Source organism: Xiphophorus couchianus, chromosome 23 (assembly GCF_001444195.1).
Source record: "Xiphophorus couchianus chromosome 23, X_couchianus-1.0, whole genome shotgun sequence".
NCBI classification, from domain to species: Eukaryota; Metazoa; Chordata; class Actinopteri; order Cyprinodontiformes; family Poeciliidae; genus Xiphophorus; species Xiphophorus couchianus.
This window is the reverse complement of record NC_040250.1, coordinates 22,573,491-22,591,163: the sequence shown is the minus strand read 5'-3', so window position 1 is coordinate 22,591,163 and position 17,673 is coordinate 22,573,491. Positions and strand designations below refer to the sequence as shown.

Here is a 17,673-nt window from a genome sequence, read left to right as displayed (position 1 = left end):
TCACAGTGGGGCGATGGATGATGAGGGGCCCCAGACACGCTGATCTCGCGTTCTCACTCTCGTTTGTGGGAACATTTAGTTTTCAACGCATTAAAAAGTATGAAGTTTGACTGTTTGAACATTTGTTAAAGAGGAAATGAAGACACGTTCCCTCCCCCCATACTGGTTCACATTCTTCTCTAGTTGTTTTTGGCTTGTGGTTACCTTCAATCTAGAAGTAGATATAACACTAAAGATTTTATGGTGTTGCTGATGTCCGAAGCTGACTCAACATTGTATAGAACCTGGAGCAGAATCTGACTGACATTTATTTATGACTGTTAACTTATATCTAACGCCCTCTGACCCTCTTCTGCTAAATGCAATTAAAATGGGGATAACTTACACCTTCTGTCGGCTACGAAAATTAGAAATATCTAATGATTGCGGTAAAAACAAACCACCAAAAAAAAAATAAACATGCAAACCCAACAAAGTTCCCAAACAAACCAGGCCTCTCCTCTTTCAAAGAAAAATTAGGATTAAGATAGCTTTCTACATCCAAAGTGCATTTTTCTCACACACACACACGTATATATATATATATATATATATATATATATATATATATATATAGTAAAGCTTGGTATACATTTCTATAACAATCATTTGCTAGGTAATGATATATTTATTGTAATGTTGATTATGTATATAGTGTTATTATAATGTATATTGCTGCAGTTTAGTGTTTGTGTATCAATATGCATTGTATATTAGGATTTTCTTTATACAGAACCATATAATGCACAGATGATTTATAGGGTAAGGGGATCTGAGTTAATAACTTTAAACTTCTTCCTGCTCCTTTTTGAATTGATTCTGGTACATCTTGTTTTCTCTTTTACTTGTTTTAATTTCTTTTATCTTTTTTTTTTTATTTTGTTGACCAAAATTTTGTTAGAAGTAAACAAAAATCCTTTGATAGATATTTTTTGTCTCTAAGTTGCTGCAATATCACTTAAGTCCTTTGTGTTGCTTTGCTTACTCCCGTGTTTTGTTCCTTGCACGTTTCAGTTTCCAACCTTTTGCCCGTTTGAGTCTCAGCCTCAGCTTCCCTGCTTTCCTTCTGCCACAGCTGTTCCACATTTCCTCTGATTACTTCATCTGGTTCCTTTGTCTTTTTTTTTTTTGCTCCTGCTTCAGTTTTTAAGCTCTTGGTTTTTAATTATTATTTTTTTCTTTTTTGCTGAATGCCAGGGCCACATTATCGCTGCGTGCAATTCACAGGACAGAACCAGCTTTGACCGCGAACACTGTAGAGAGGTGAGTGGGTTAGAAGTGAGTAATTTCCTGCCTGACATGACGAATGAAACTGAATATTCAGTGGCAATCTATATCCTCTTTTCTTGTTGTTTATTTAGACTTGTCACTGTTTCTCCATATAGGAACAGACAAAGCTGAATTGAACTAGCCTTTTGTGGTTACAGATGCAGAGCTGATGTAAAAAAGGTAATGTGGTGAAGAAATAGCTCAAGAGTCTCCTTTAATGGAGTCATCTGATCGCGACGGCAGAAAATGTCCATTTCTGGTCATGTCCCATTGGGAGGAGAGACCCTGGAGCGATTTCTGTAAGGATAATGTATTCCTTCTGGCCATAGAGTGCCTTGTGTAAAATTTACCCACAAAATAATGGAAACAAAGGCAATGTTAGGCAGTGAACTCACAAATGTTTTATCAAAATTATCCTGCCTGTTCAGTAACCACAGAGTAAATATTATGTTTATCTTTATCGGTCAACTTTATTAGACTTCTCAGAGTGGTTTGCAGAGTTAAAATGAAAATAAAGTGCAAAATCTACAAAAGTAAATTTTTGATTCATAATTACATTTACGTCACAAACCTTTTCGCAACCCAGGACAAAATAAATAAATAAATAAATAAAACAAATGTGTTTAAACATATTTTCAAATCTTCACTTGGTTCAGAGGTCAGACAAGGCAGCCAGTTCATGCAGGAGAACAGCAAAGGACGGACGATCTTCTGGTTTCTGAGAAACACAAACGATTACCAATGAGAGCTCTGAACTTGTACGGTTTGTGTGATTTGGCAGTTGTTTTACTGGACTCATTCCTACCTCCTTCCAGCACCACTCCATCAGCGAATAGACCGCGTTTGGGGCCAGACGGGGCTTCAGGAGCCTCAAGCCTGCATTTAGGGACTCCACGACCTCTGCGTTAGTCCGGTTCTCGTAGGGAAGACGTCCTTCGTTGTAAATCTCCCACATGAGTACACCTGTTAACGGTTTAACAGCCACGGTCAAGTTGTCTTCTGGCATGAAAACCTGTAAAATCAATTTGATTCAAAGCAACAACAAAAACCCAACTCTATCATCGAGTAATAAAATACTGTAATCTTCTTGCTGCAGTCTAACAGTATTTCTACAAACAATTGGGGTTTTTAAACCAGTCATTCTCGAGTGATCTATTCAGCACAAACTAAAGTTACTCATATTTGCCACATATCCCCTAACTAATACAATTATAACACAAAGTTCGTGTACAGTTGGGACATTTGGTTCACAAGATATCCTTATATGCTGATGATGTGATTGTCTATCTTCCTGTCTTCCTAATTCAGTCCATCCCAATTATTATTGCTATTATTTTTTTTGGATAATTTCAATTCTATTAGAGAAGTTGTCAGTTCTTGATTATATAGCAGAAAAAGGCAAAATCCTAAATGGACGGTGGAAAGGAGAGATTGCATTCTGTGTTGCGTTGGAAACACTGAGCTACATGACTAGAGGAGAAGCGTATGTTACAAATGGTGACTCATTGGCAATCTTCTACCCACTTCGCATCAGTTTGTCGCAATGACATCAGAGCACTTAATATTTTCTTTTTCTGACACAACCCCTGTTAGCACTTAAGGACAGGCATCTTCAAATCCAGGCCTTTTTCAAACTTTTACATGTGTCTCTGCTTCAACACACCTAAGTCATTAACGATGTCATTAATAGGAGTTTGGAAAACTTGACTGCATATGAGGAGGTAATTCAACCATTTGATTTAAGTGCGTAGAATCAGGGACACACTTAAACCAAATGGCTAAATTTGAAGACCCCTGTTTTAGGACATCTTTGTTCTTTTTCTGAGGCATTGTAAAGGGCTAGGATATGTCATATAGAAGCTCTTGACAAACACCATAACCAGAACAATTACAGGCACTCAGGCTTGTTCTTGCAAAAACCGTGAAAATATATATTTTTAAAAAAAAACTTCCCCCAGAAGCTCTATATTTTCCCTACTTGTGTTTTGCCAAACACCAGTCATGATTCTCTTTCAACATTGGGGACATCTTATGCCTTCTATTTTGAAACAAACTTTCATTAATCAAAAAAAACAAAACAAAAAAACATGCTCGATGTTCCAAATATTTTGTACAATGATCTTGAAAGATCGCATATGTCTGTGTGAACATTTGTCCAATAATCCTCGTTATGCCGGAGTCAGGCTGTTCTAATAGGAGCTATTGCATATTCTTTTTTTCATCCATGCTGATCCAGAGTTGTGTTGGTCTGCATGACAAGTAAAGTCCTAATAGTTTTACCGCTGATTCCACAAAATCTGCTGACATTGCACAAGACTTTCATCTTTGTAATTTGCATGTTAGGAAATGTGAGTTCATATAGAAGACTTCCCTTTTTTAAAGAATAACAGCTGTATTCTGTGGCAAACATAATACAGCTGTTTACCACAAATAATTCCAAGCTTTGACTAAATGAACCACCAGACCTGGAGAAAAAGTCTGAATTAATCTGTTTTCCTTTAGTAGAGTTTCAGTTAAATTAAAATTAATGGTTTATAGAATTGGTAAAAACGCTCTCGTTCCCAAAGTGATTCTATGATTTCTTAACTTTTTAGCAGGATAAATGCCAAATTGCTAACAATATTAAGACTATTTGTATTTCAGAAATAAATGTACTTTCTATTGTTTTATTGACTCACCTTTTCTTATGGACCTTCGAAGGAAATATATCTTGTGTCCTATTTAACTTGCTGTTTGGTCTTACATTGAATTCAACACCAGTAAAATATGTGCAACCAGTAAAAAAAAAAAAGATGTTAATTTATTCTACAGTCAAATAACCTGCAAAACTGCTTTGAAGGCTGCAAAAAGTGGTAGAAGAGACGTTCTGACGCTTAAAAATAGTCAGCCTAAAAAAACAAAAACAAAACTGAAAGGTTGAGCAATAGACCACACACCAAATGACCAGATGTCAGACTTGCTGCTGAACTTTGAGTATTTGATGACCTCTGGAGCTGACCACTTGACAGGGAACTTGGAGCCTTGGGAGCTTGTGTATTGATCATCAAGAACAAACCTTCAATGCACAATAGGTGGACAAAAAAAACAAAAAAGACAGCATTATACACACACTGTACAATGATACAGCAAAGGAGTTTTAGCAACTATGACGGCAGCCCACCTGGTCATGCCAAAATCAGACACTTTCACCTCATTGTTTTTTGTGACAAGACAGTTCCTTGCAGCCTGTAAAAGCAAAGACATAAGAAATTCTTGAAACGCCAATGGGATATGAAAGAGCCAGAAAACTCGATTTTTCCTTTGGCGCACCAGATCTCTGTGGATGAAGTTGGAGCTCTCCAGGTAAGCCATCCCCTCGCTGACATCCAGGCACATTCCCAGCATCAGATCCTGAGACAAACGGCCTTTCTTCTCCCGCAAATAAGCTGACAAACAGCCACTCTCCATGTATTCGAACACCAGACACATGGGGGAGCGTTGGGTGCACACGCCGTACAGCTGCACAAGCTTACAGTGAGACAACCTCCTGTTGAAGCACACACACACACCCCACCCCACACGCACACCCACGCACGCACGCACACAGGTCAGATGACTACTTTTTTTTTTTTCTTTTTTTTCTCCTAAGAGTTTTTGCGGCACTAGTGGCTCGTATTTTTTTGACAGTAGGCAGACAGGAAGAAGGGTGAGGAGAGGGGGGAAGACATGCAGTAAAGGTCGTCGGGACCGGGAGTCGAACCCACGACGTCCGCGTCGAGGACTAAGGCCTCCAAACGTGGGGCATGCTAACCCCCTGCGCCACCACAGCACGCCCAGATGACTACTTTAATGGCACACCCAAGTCAAGCAAAGGTTATACATACATCATAACCTTTGCCTCTTCTTTAAAGTCCTCGTCAGTCATGCAGTCCTCTCTAACCATCTTCACCGCCACCTTCCTGTCCTTCCATTTCCCCTCCAACACCAGTCCAAACTGGCCACTGCCGATCTCCTGACCCAGGTTCAGCTCCTCCGGGTCTATCTCCCATTGATCTGTTGAGATCACCAAACAGGTGATGAAGAACTGCACTAATGATGCTGTTCACGTACGTAATGCATAACTCCATGTATGTTTACAAAAATCTTGTTTCTAGTCATTAGACGACAATTAAATTTAGGTTTTGGGTTTTTTTTTTTGCTTTTCGTTTTTGTCAGGCTTTTCTTTAACAGTGTGATCTTGTAAAGTGATTAAAGGTCAATGTTTCTTCCTTTGGGGTTGTTTTTTTTCTTCTCATTTTATAAAATGAAGCAGGGGAAATACATATTACTTAGTGTCCTTTACGAGGACAAAAATTATGAGGCCTTAGAAATGTATTTTTTCATTCCAGGTGCAAAGAACAAGAACACATTTTGGCTACAACATTTTATACGTCACAAGACCTCAGGCGAAGAACTAATGAAAAATCCACTTCCACCGCAGAATTTGCCGGTGTATTAAGTACACTAATTTTAAAACACATTTGTGGAACATGTCACAAGAAGAAAGCTTTTGCCCAGAGAATTTTTTAAGAGCAAGTTGCATGTACTCCTAAACCAAGGCTGGACAGATTATGTTTTTGTCTGAGTTCGTCTTTATGTGTAAAAGCCCACTTTCAAGTCTTACAAAAAAAAAAGCAAGACTTCAAAATAATAGCAAATGACTAAACTACGCAAAGTTTATATAGGTGAGACATTATAAAGCCTGCTCACAAGTAAAAAAAAAAAGTTATGAGTTACCCAGCTGTCTAGTTAAATGGTAACATAGTTTTACACAAAAACATTATGAAGAAAATGTGTTTTGGTCATTTCAGTCCTTCACCTTTCTGCAAAAAAAAATTGTTTTAACTGCAGTTTTTTACATATAAGGTAAAAAAGTTGTATATATGTTGGAATAATATGATAGATAAACTGTGACAAAATTGTGTTTTTATAGTCAAGAAATGGTGGTACAAAGATGACAAATTGGCCAGAAAGGCAAATGGCTGAATTAAGCTCTGAATATGATTTGATTCTAGTATTTTAGATCTTAAATTTAGTAGGAGAACATGTAAAAAACCATGTAAAAAATGTTTTCTATTTAGAAGTCTCAATAAAGCCAGACTTCAACTCTGGTTCTAAAGGCTCACAGCCCTGCATGTTTTAAATGTCTCCCTGCTTCAACAAACCCGGTTCAGATGAATGTAGTTCAGCAAAATCCTGTTGAATTTTATTTCTATTCAGATCTTATGAGTTGAAAATTTTGGAAATCTCAAACAGAGTTTTTGTCATTTTCCCTCCACAAGTACCTCATTGTTTTATACGTGTTCACGCATATTTAGGTGAACAAGCTTTCATTTTGTCAGAATGAAATAATAGGAAATAGCAGACAAATAAAATCTGGTAGAGAACACGAAAGACCACTTTGCTCCAGCATGACTGCAAATCTACCAAAACCCAAGCACAGATCAACTGTTGGAGTGCCATCCTTTGAATAAACCACAAGAGGTCAGCAAAATCCACACATTTTGTCAGTAGAGGACGGTCACTGAGTTCAGGTTAAGTTTATGCAACGGCACATCATCCAACCTGTTAAGTGGCCAGCAGTTTCCTGTGAGCTGTGCTCTCCTTTAGAGACGGCGTGTCTCAGTCTCGTTATCAGACCTGCCAGGGAAACGATTTGCACCCATCAGAGTTACGCAACAACAATTTTGAGAGGCATGTACATTTTACATAGATTTTTGCCCCGCTAACTTATGTAATGACAAATTCCTCCTTGTATGTCAGCAACGAATATCAGAGCAGATGCTTACCAGCAGCATTGTGTTGGTGGTAATTGATCAGCTCAGGAATGGTGCTGAACAGGTACTTCTCTGCCAAGTAAAACGCTTTCTTCTCCGTGTCTGTCCGTCTTATTTGGTAATGCTTCACTCTGGGGTTCTTCTCTCCATTAGACCTAAGCATGACAAACGTTTCAACACAAACGATAGTATACATCTACCATGCTTTCTGTATAGTGCCATGAAAAAGTAGTTGCCCCTTCACAAATTCCTTGTATTACTGGATTTTTTTTTTGCCACAAAAATTGTTTTAGATCATCAAACAAATCTTATTGTCATACAGTGACAACTTGAGAACAAAAAGTAGTGCTTAAATTATGATTTCATTCATTTCCTGATCTCAACACCAGAACATCCTAAATTACAATGATCCACCAACAGTTGAGGACTTTAAGTATCAAGTCCACCTCTGACTGGTTTAAAAATAGGAAGGTTTGAGACTGGCCTAATCAAAGTCTGGACTTACATCTATTTGAGATGCAATAGTTTCACCTTCAACAACAACAAAACAATGTTTAATGATCTGAAACATTTGAGCAAAACCAAAAAACCCCCCCCAAGTCTGACAACTAAGGAGGCAGATATATTTTAAAGCACTTCAATGAACAAATTGCCATGTTTGGAAACTACAGTAAAATGAATAAATAATAACAAGAGAGTTAACTTACCCAGGAGCTTTTGTGAAAACTGACACCGTGTAGACCCCCACCTGTCTTGAGTCACGCACCATGAACGCGCCTTCTTTTCCCTGAGCACAAAACATCAAAATCACATGAAAGTTCACACCATGCCCAACCCAAAACGGTCCAAATCGTGCTTTTTAAATTCTGTCTCCAGCTCGGATGACACTTCCAGTTCTTTGAGAAGCAGATGTTGAAGCTGGAGATGGACAGTTTTTTGTTGGTTTTTTTGTTCCCCCCTTCCGCTTGCAAAGCACAGCAAAGCAATCGACGGCAGGAAATTCAACATTGGAGGAAACACTGTGGTTGTGAGAATTTTTTCATGTCCCACTGTCTTGTCAGACTGTCAGTTTGCAGGTGCGTTAATTTTGCAAAAGCAAAATCGCTGTAGGTGGCACAGTCACAACAAAAGTGCATTCCCCCCTCCCCCCCCAAACCGAGCATGAGCAACATGTTGCTTATCGAGATTAGGTATTATTTAGAAAACAAGTGACTTTTTTTTCTGATGTCAAATTTGTCAACTTTTCACCTCTTTCAACAGCAATTCCTCTGCCTCCCATCTGCTGATGTGTTTATTGTACCATCTGCAGAAAAGGACAGGATGATATGACCCAAACTGGTTATACAAAGAGCAAACGAGGACTTACACAGACATATTTTGCGGCCAAAGTGGGCAGAGGGAGGAAAAGTGAACTCACTCAAATCGCTCAAAGTTCTTGCCGTTTTTCTCAGCTACAAACGTGCTTGGCACAAACCCCGCGTTTCTGTTTCAGGGGTCAAGGAAACAAAAAGAAGTCCATGAAAATTGAGTTTAAAGAACAAACACACGCACAAGACGGCTGTGGCCTCATGATGAAGCCCTACCCCCTGTCATCCTGCACAGTCCACCAGTCTGAGTGGGAGCTGTTGATCAGCCGATACTCCTGGTCTTTCTGAAGAGGCAAATCATCGTCTCTCTGCGGTGCGTAGTCTTGCAGAGCGATGACCATCTGATCTCCTGAATCATTCAGCCCCATCTGCCCAAGAGAAGACGAGCTAAGCGTCAGCGCGGTGCCTTCGACTCAAAAGAAAATTCTGGTAAAATCAGCGAGAATTTATCAAACAGTTCGAAGTGAAAGAAGGTTTTTTTAGCTACTGATTCGCTACAGCTGAGGTGAACTTTAGATCTGTACATACGGGAAAAAGCCCAGCAATCACATAATGCGAGCAATAAAAGATAACTCATTGAGTAACATGCACATGTAAACGTCATTGCAGAGCGTGCCCTCCTATCATTGATTAGATGAGATGTGAAAATAGCTGGATTATAAACAACTAATGTGAACTGACAAACTAGAGTGAACAGAAACAAACAAACAAAAAAAACTCAACAAGTTCTGCACTATTTTTTTTTGACTCGACACCCTTTTGAACAATATTCGGAGCACAGGTAAGCTTTAGAGAGTGATACCTCTGGATCCGGTAGCTGAGGAAGAGGCTTTTTAGAAGCTGTGGGGACACAAGACATCTTACATCAGCTGAAAATTCAAAACAGGACTTTCTGGAAAGGAAATATGTAAGCAAGAAAGATCAAATTAATGGAAATTTGTTGAGGAGGTTTTCATAATAACTTTGTCACATTTTAACCACATACTTCTGCTGATTTTAATTTACATTTTATTCATGACAAAGGAACACAAAGTGGCAGATAATAATTTTATTTTATTTTTTAAAGATCAGAGTCCAAATTCTAAACCCTAATGCGTCGACGCTACACTCAGGCTCCCACAGCTGCTCTTCAAGAAATGTACTTAAGTAAGAGTGACACTAGTTCGACATATATTATTCATCTAAAGATTAAAGGAAGTCATTTGAGAAATTACTCCAATTAAGAGTATAAAGTATCTGGTTAAATGCCTACTCAAAAACTAAGTAACTGATCAGAACGTTTGATTCAATATTGAAAAAATATGTAATTAGACATACAAAAAGAAAAAGTTATGTTTAAATTCAGCTATTTTTAAAGATTAAACTAAAAGAATAAAAATAATTGATGTGATTACAAGTTAACTATTTCAGGCAAAAGAAACAATTTTTCCAATATATATATTTTATCTAAAAATTATGAAACTAAGTAATGTATACATGTTAAAACAAGGTATTGGTGCTGCAATACGACAAACGTATTGAGGCTTCAGTCCTCGTGGGGGTGGTCGCAGGTTCGATTCCCCGCCTGGCAACATTTGCCGCATCTCTTCCCCCTCTCTCATTACCCTGTTTCCTGTCAAACTACTTTCAAATAAAGGCCACTAGAGCCAATAAAACCTTAAAAAACAAAAACAAGGTAAAGTACTTCCAGGGAGAATATGTAATGTTTGCTGTATCTTCACTTCACCTCCAACAGACTCAGCAGATAGGAAATGACAATATAACAATTTGGTAACACTTTGACGGGTTGTGAATAAGACTGTCATGACAACGTCATAAACATGACATGAACATGTAACATGTACTGTAAGTCTTCATGAATATTTACGACTGTTGTCATAAAGTGTCATTCAATAAATCATCACACTTTTAGTACAAAGTTGACATTATTCAAACTGTCTTTGTTATGACAACTTGACATTAACCAAGAAATCATGATCTGACATACATTTTGTTATAAACGTATTACTGATTAAACTTTAAAAACTATGTAGCTTTATGTTATTAAAGCTAAAGCTTAATCAGTAATACTTTTATAACAAATTTATGTCAGATCATAAATTTGACATTATTCAAAGTTGACATTTTGAATAATGTCAACTTTGTACTAAAAGTGTCATGATTTACCGAATGACACTTTATGACAACAGTCATAAATATTCATGAAGACTTACTCATATACGTGACAGGCGTTATGTTATGTTTATGACGGTGTCACGACAGTCTTATTCACAACCCGTCAAATAAAGCGTTACCAACAATTAACCTTTTATGCAAACGACAAATCTCACTTAAACTATCTGTAACCTGATGCTTTTTTTTTTTGTTAAAAGCAAGCTTGTTCTTCATTCAGTGAAGTTGTCACAGTGGGTTGAGGAGCCAGAACTGTAATTAACATTATAATACTGTAATATTATGATACTATTACACATGTGCAGAACAACTACTCCTAAAAGTTTTCATTTATTCATTTGTATTATTCTACTGATAAACTAACCAGCTATCCAGTCTGTGCTGGAACAAATGAACTTTCCCTACAGCATCCTGCTCCAACCTCCATTTTTTTATTTATTTATTTTTTTTACAGAATAAATATAGAGCTTAGGGTGCTAAGTCCAGCAAATGTTGTACAGGAAATAGACATATCACATTTTGCAAGCTAGATATGATTATGGGTGCAATGATTGCAGTTTCCTGGAGATTGTGATCTGCCTGATCAATGTTGGCTGATACCCATTTTTTTTATCTTAAAAGTTGCCAAATATATCAACAAAGTCGATAAGTTGGCAGCGCTTAGGTGATTATTGAAAAACATGTACGTGCAGATGTGACCAGTAAATGAAAACAATGAATCCAGATTTGGACTCTGAAAAGCAGGACGATTCAAAAACTCATGCCTGGGCAAAGGAGCACAAAAACCAGACCTTGGCTAGAGCAGCCTCTATAATGCAAAATTTTACAAAAACATTTTTGACACTGCTTTTACATTTGCCATAAGTCACCTTTGATTGGAGAGAGCGCTAAATCAGGGGTTGATATATTTGTCGCAGAGTGACCAGAGACCACCAATTCGAGTTCATGACAAATTATTTTCCTTCACGATTACGGATAATGTCTAAGATGGGGCATAATCAGACATTGCAAACCAGCTTAAGTTTTCCGACATGCATTACGTTGTGCATGTCAACCAAAAACAGTATTTCTGATCTCATGGGACCAAATGTTTTGCTGATTCACCTACATCACCTGAGGCAAACTGCAAACGTGACTTCCCATGGCCTTTTTTCAACAGCGACTTTCTACTTTCCTCATTTCTATAAAGCCTACATACTGTGTAGCCATAAATGTCCTGGAGACAGAATGTCAGAAGCTCTTTGCATCATCGATTACTACTTATTTTGATCTTCAGATAGGTTTCACGCACGGCCAAATCTTCTAATGTTGAGGTTTGTTGTTGTAATGGGACAAAATGTAGAGAAAAGTTCAAGCCACTGCATTTAATCACACGTTCAAAAGCTCACAGAAAATGTTTATTTTTTCCGGAGCTTATTATTTTTTATCTGTTTATGTGTACGTGTTTAAAACAGTTATGTAACGCCTTGTCGAAAACGTGCATTTAACAAGGAGGTGAAAAAGAAACAAAAACGAACCGTAACCCTCAGGGTCGTAGAGTTGACAACCCGACGCCAGTTTCTCATTTTGCTGGCAGCACCTCCATTTTCCTTCCATCCAGAAGTTTGGGTGGAACTTTGGAACCAAGCTGTTGTGCTTCGTCTCTGCATTAAGGAGGAAAAAACAAAACCCATTGCAAGCAGCTGTCAAGTACCAAATTTGAATGAATTTGTGCCATTCTAATTTGTGACTATTTGTCAGTGAAGAAACAAATTACCCTCTTTAAGAGCTCGGACCCATCGCTGACGGCAGTCGTTGTCTGGCGCAAATATGTAGAGGTAATAATTGTCATGAAAAACCTGCAAAGACATCAGGGTGTTTTTTTTTCTTTTTTTTAACTTTTGCATATAATACACGCAGTGTATATTTGTGAAATTACTGCATTTACCTGAAAGGGGTACTTGTAATTGCATGGTATAGGGGCGTCACTCAACACGATCTCCACACACTTAATCCTGGACAGTTCGATGCAACCTTTCAGCATGGGTTTTTTCTGAAAGAACATTGCTCTCCGCGTTATGCGCGGCATACATCGTCTGGTGCAAGCCATTGAAATCGCGACTGGCATTCAAAATACTACATTTCCACACCAAGCCCCCTTGATGTCAATGTGAAAATGAAGTCAAGCGAGGACTTACCCCGGGACGACGTTCAGAATACTTCAGGTCTTGAGTATCTAGCACAAAGAACCTCTCTTTGTAGTTACTCGGTGACGTTCTTTTCTTTTGTTGAGATTTTTTAATCATAGTTCCCTTCAAAATCACCCTGGGGAACATTTTAACAGCTTCGAAGGACGCAGCGCGCAACACTGGATGGATTTGTCATGGGTTCGAGTTTCAGTGTGCCTCGCAGTGACAGGAAAAAAAAAAAAAAGTTGTGGATGATAACTTTCTAGATGCGTGGAGCTTCCGGCATGAAGCTGCAGCACACAGTCAACCACATCCTTGCGGCATCAAATAGATTGTACAAAATGACACACAACACACATATGCATGCACTTTTACTTAAATGTGTTGAAAGGAAATATTTTCTGAAATGCTAAACCGAAAACTAACTCTTTAAATGTATTTAGGGAATAATCACCACCAAAAAACAAGCATGTTAATGGTGATATTTCTTAAGCAGGGCAGAAATAGTTTGTCTGTGTAAATTACATGTTACACAACTATTTGTGTGTGTTTGTGTCCGTGTTTGTCAGGGTGTAAAAATTATAACAATTGGACATTGGATATTTTTATATCAGTTTCAGCAAAAATAGTTGTAAATAAATCGTTTTAAAACTAACAAAAAAATTATATAAATCAATAACACTTCCTGCAAAGTAGGAAAAAGGAGGCATATCACATCATTGGGACAGTGCTGCTCTGCAAGTGTTTTAGAAATATGAGTCATTCATGTTGCATTCTTATTGCTGAGCACAGACTAAAAAAATGTCTAAAGCACTACATAAAATAACCGACACCGCAAAAATCTGAGAAATTATGTATTTCTTTAGGTAGCTCAAATGTACAAAACTTTTATGTTTTGAATGTTTTGGTTTACAGATTAATTTCCTAAACTATTAGACACCTTTATTTTATCACTATATGGCATCGTTGGTTTGTTGTGGAGAATATAAAAGTAAAGTAAATTGGACACTGAAATGATTTTTGCATTTTGATTTTAAGACAATACTAAGAATTTTTGTGGCCCACGAGTGCTTTCAACTTTACAATGACAATCATGGCAAAAAAAAAAAAAAAATTGGATGCATCTGAGATACAAGTTTGTAAATAAAAGTGCCAGGACTTTTTGAATAACGTCCTTCGGAATGATGAGTGTAAAACTGAATTACCTGGACATAGTGTGCTTGGTATAAACTTGATGCAGCGTTCCAGGAAAGCTATCTTATGCCAACTGTGAAGCATGGAGGTGGATGTGTCATGGTTTGGGGATGCTTTACTGGAGCATGTCAAAAAGTGATGAGTGGGGCAAACTTTCCTCAGAATAAAATGACAGATTGATAGTTACAATAAGCTGCATTCTGAACATGTTTCAGAGCATAGAAGAGGCTAGGGTGTCTGTACCCTCACTTTGAAATCCTTAGAATCCACATCTTTGTTGATTTCTTTTGTTAATAAGAGGCCAAAGTTAACATTATGCAATTATTTTTGAGCTCTCTTTTATTCAGAGACAAAACTATAAGATAAAAAAAAAATTTGAACATTTCTTTACTCTTTAGTCTTAAATTATGCCTCTGGAATTAAATATGATTTATAAAATGCTTTTTACACTTTTTGCAAGGGTACCACTGTGGCTGGTGTTGTTGCACTGGCTAAAAATAAACAATATTTGCATTTATTCTCTGGAATGAGAAACATACATTATTAAGGAAGTTATATAAAACACACTATGGACGTTTGTGTTGTGTGAGCAAGAAAGGAGGTTTTAAGGTAAATATCATACATTGTATTTTTTAATTAATTAAGAAAAGAGACTGTAATGAAATGTACGCTTTTAGTGCACTCAACTAATAAAAATTATATATAGTATTAGTTGTTTTTTAAATTATTATTCCTAATCATGGTCTAAAAATACATTTCTCAGTACTTTTTATTCTTCCTCTGAAGGAGGTTTCCTCATAACTTTATTTAAAAGTCAAATAAGCTTCATAAATAGATGACAACACACGGCTTGCACTGCAGTAATGGATTCTGATTCACAAACCATCCAAATCAACGTTCATTTCTCCCTTCCTTCAGCCACTGTCCAATCCGCGCTCTGGAAACTGTCACGAGCTCAGTTCAGCCAATAGAGTGTGAATCGAAACGGCCGTTGTGCTCTGCTAGGAGCTAGGCAGCTTAGCTAGCTCAGGGCTAATGGTTGAAAGATATTTTAGGTCGTTTAAAATCTGTATTCAACTCTCACACTACTGAGGAGTCGCTGGTAAGGTGCGTAGAAACACATTTTTACTTACCTTTGTAAGTAGTTCGCTTTATTTTTACTTAAAGGATGTAGCTATTTAGCCGAAGCTAGTTGTGACTGTACCGTTTGATGGGTTTCAGTCAAAAGTTTTAGCGTCTAATGTTAGCATCCTCTCGGAGAGGTCGCAATGATATTCTACAACCAAGTTTCTTTTAATGTATAAACAACAGTATGGTTTTGTAGACTCTTGTTAAAACGTGTAGATCATGTGGCTTGCTTCAGTTATCGAAGATATGGCAGTTTTGTGTAATTCTAATATTAAACCGCCGACGGGTAATGCAAGTAATTTGAAATTTTGTACATTATACTATTATGTACTATGTGAAAAGCTGTAATTGCACCTCTAAACTAGAAAGCATTTCTTACTTGGCAATATGGATTAGTTAGTGTGAGACTGCTGCTGTACTTTTATTTAGCATCTTTTTTTTTTTTTTTAGAAATTCAGAGATGTGGGAAATTAGAATGGTTCATGTTTTGCAACCACAATATCTGTTTATAAAAGTTTTTAACAGCCACTTGAAAAACTACTACTATCCATTGAGTTGCAAAAACACCACCTGTGCAAACTATTAACTATAAAAATATACTCCTTATATGTGCTTTAATTTTGTGTAAATATTATGTTTGTGTTTCATGAAAACTCAAAGGAAAAACTGTTAAAACTAGATAAAAAAAAAATTAAATGTTGAATGCTTAATTAATGGCTGAGCAGATAAAAAGGGAAAAAACAACAACTCCCATTTAATTGGAAAAAAACAACATGGTACTTGGTGCAAAAAGTTCATATATATATATATATATATGTGTGTGTAGAAGACTGTATTTTTTTAGCTCGACTTAATTATGTGGTACTTTATATCTGTTACATAAAACCACAGTAAAGTGCAATCAACGTCATGTTCTTTGTAACAAACATTCATGTTAGTAATAGAACAGCTTGTGAAATTGTTGCAGTAATGGCTTTCTTTGAGGATTAATTTAATAGAATGCATTAGAAAAGCATTTTAAACACATCCATGTTAAATGGGGACAAAAAGACAAAAATATCCATCGATACTTTCAAGTGAAGCTGCTCACACAAAATGGAAGGAATGTCTGAAATAAGCCTTTCGAATCGACACCTGTCGTCTTTGTGGCTTTGTCGTTCAGGTTGACATCATGGGTGAACCGCAGCAGGTCAGCGCCCTGCCTCCGCCGCCGACGCAGTACATCAAAGAGTACACAGATGAAAACATCCGCAAAGGCCTGGCCCCCAAGCCACCGCCGCCCATCAGGGACCATTACATGATGTTTGGCAACCAGTTCCAGTGCGACGACCTCATCATCCGTCCCCTGGAGAGCCAGGGCATCGAGAGGCTTCACCCTATGCAGTTTGACCACAAGCGGGAGCTCAAGAAGCTGAACATGTCCATTCTTGTGAACTTCCTGGACTTGCTGGACATCCTCATAAAAAGCCCGGGCAGCATAAAGCGGGAGGAGAAGCTGGAAGACATAAAGCTTCTGTTTGTCCATATGCACCACCTGATTAACGAGTACCGGCCCCACCAAGCCAGGGAGACGCTAAGGGTGATGATGGAGGTGCAGAAGAGGCAGAGGCTGGAGACGGCCGAAAGGTTCCAGAAACATCTGGAAAGAGTGGTGGAGATGATCCAGGGGTGCCTCGCCTCCCTACCTGACGACTTGCCCCAGTCGGAGGGTCCGGATGTCTCTTGTGGCGGGACTAAGAGTTCGTCTGCGGGGCCCAGTTTTGGTTGTTCTTCTGGACAGGCCCCCATGCTGAAAAGCGAACCAATGGACGTGGAGGAAACGAGTTCCAGCTGCATGGCAGCCGGCATGCTGGACAAAAACACTACTAGTTTAAAAAGGGACAAAACATGGGACAAGGACGCCGCCATGTGTAGTATAATCGATGAAATAGCTTAAAATAGACAGTTTTAAGTTTTCTTGTTTCTTTTTGTACTTTCGAATCATGTCTTTACTTCTGTGAGATATTTCTTGCTTTCTCTAGCTTTTATTTGCAAAGATTATGTTCACTTAGAGAATTGGAATCTGTAGATAGATAGTTAATGTTCTCAGTTTCAAGGTTTATTTTCCTGTGAGACTCAATAAATTCCCAACTGCTGTTCACTCCTGTCACAACAGTTTGATACAGCGACCTACATAAAGGTGTATTATCTCTCTTACCATGACTTGCATGTCATGTAATTCAGTGAAGTCACCTTAAGGTCAGTTCCTGCACACCTATTGCGTGCAACTCGCTTTTCTTGCTGCCTATGTGGCCCGGCTTATATTACACACTGCCGCTGTTGAGAGAAATGCTCGTTTTTATGGCAAAGCGACTGCAAGTTTTCCTCATGTGTTCAGTTATGAAAGGTTGCTTGCACGCATCACACCGCGCACATGGCAGCACGGGAGAAAGATCTCTGAGGATGAATCTGCATGGTGAGTCATAACGGGTCTGAATCTGTAGAGAATAAAAACCCAAAGCTTTGCAATCGTGCAAATACATTGCATTGTGACCGAGGAGG

The 17,673-nt window shown here is 38.0% G+C and overlaps 2 protein-coding genes across 5 annotated transcripts; one reads left to right on the top strand and one right to left on the bottom strand.

Moving 5' to 3' along the window:
* Positions 1-1,751: 1,751 nt before the first annotated feature.
* On the bottom strand, positions 1,752-13,049 carry itk (IL2 inducible T cell kinase). Of its 2 annotated transcripts, none has more exons than XM_028009620.1 (17): positions 12,820-13,049; positions 12,570-12,674; positions 12,399-12,480; positions 12,160-12,285; positions 9,273-9,310; positions 8,687-8,838; positions 8,521-8,586; positions 8,352-8,406; positions 7,811-7,890; positions 7,116-7,258; positions 6,892-6,966; positions 5,172-5,340; positions 4,618-4,834; positions 4,469-4,533; positions 4,245-4,363; positions 2,114-2,271; positions 1,752-2,026 (listed from the first exon to the last, which is right to left on the bottom strand). In XM_028009620.1, the coding sequence occupies exons 1-17, from the start codon at positions 12,955-12,957 to the stop codon at positions 1,961-1,963; spliced, it is 1,854 nt and encodes a 617-aa protein (XP_027865421.1). In that variant the 5' UTR covers positions 12,958-13,049; the 3' UTR covers positions 1,752-1,960. The 2 variants fall into 2 exon arrangements, with proteins under 2 accessions (XP_027865421.1, XP_027865423.1); XM_028009622.1 differs by having other exon boundaries at positions 12,816-12,921.
* A 1,863-nt stretch (positions 13,050-14,912) lies between these two features.
* On the top strand, positions 14,913-17,302 carry med7 (mediator complex subunit 7). Of its 3 annotated transcripts, none has more exons than XM_028008956.1 (2): positions 14,913-15,106; positions 16,295-17,302. In XM_028008956.1, the coding sequence occupies exon 2, from the start codon at positions 16,304-16,306 to the stop codon at positions 17,066-17,068; it is 765 nt and encodes a 254-aa protein (XP_027864757.1). In that variant the 5' UTR covers positions 14,913-15,106; positions 16,295-16,303; the 3' UTR covers positions 17,069-17,302. The 3 variants fall into 3 exon arrangements, with proteins under 3 accessions (XP_027864757.1, XP_027864756.1, XP_027864755.1); XM_028008955.1 differs by having other exon boundaries at positions 14,913-15,141; XM_028008954.1 differs by having other exon boundaries at positions 14,925-15,111.
* The last annotated feature ends 371 nt before the right edge of the window (positions 17,303-17,673 follow it).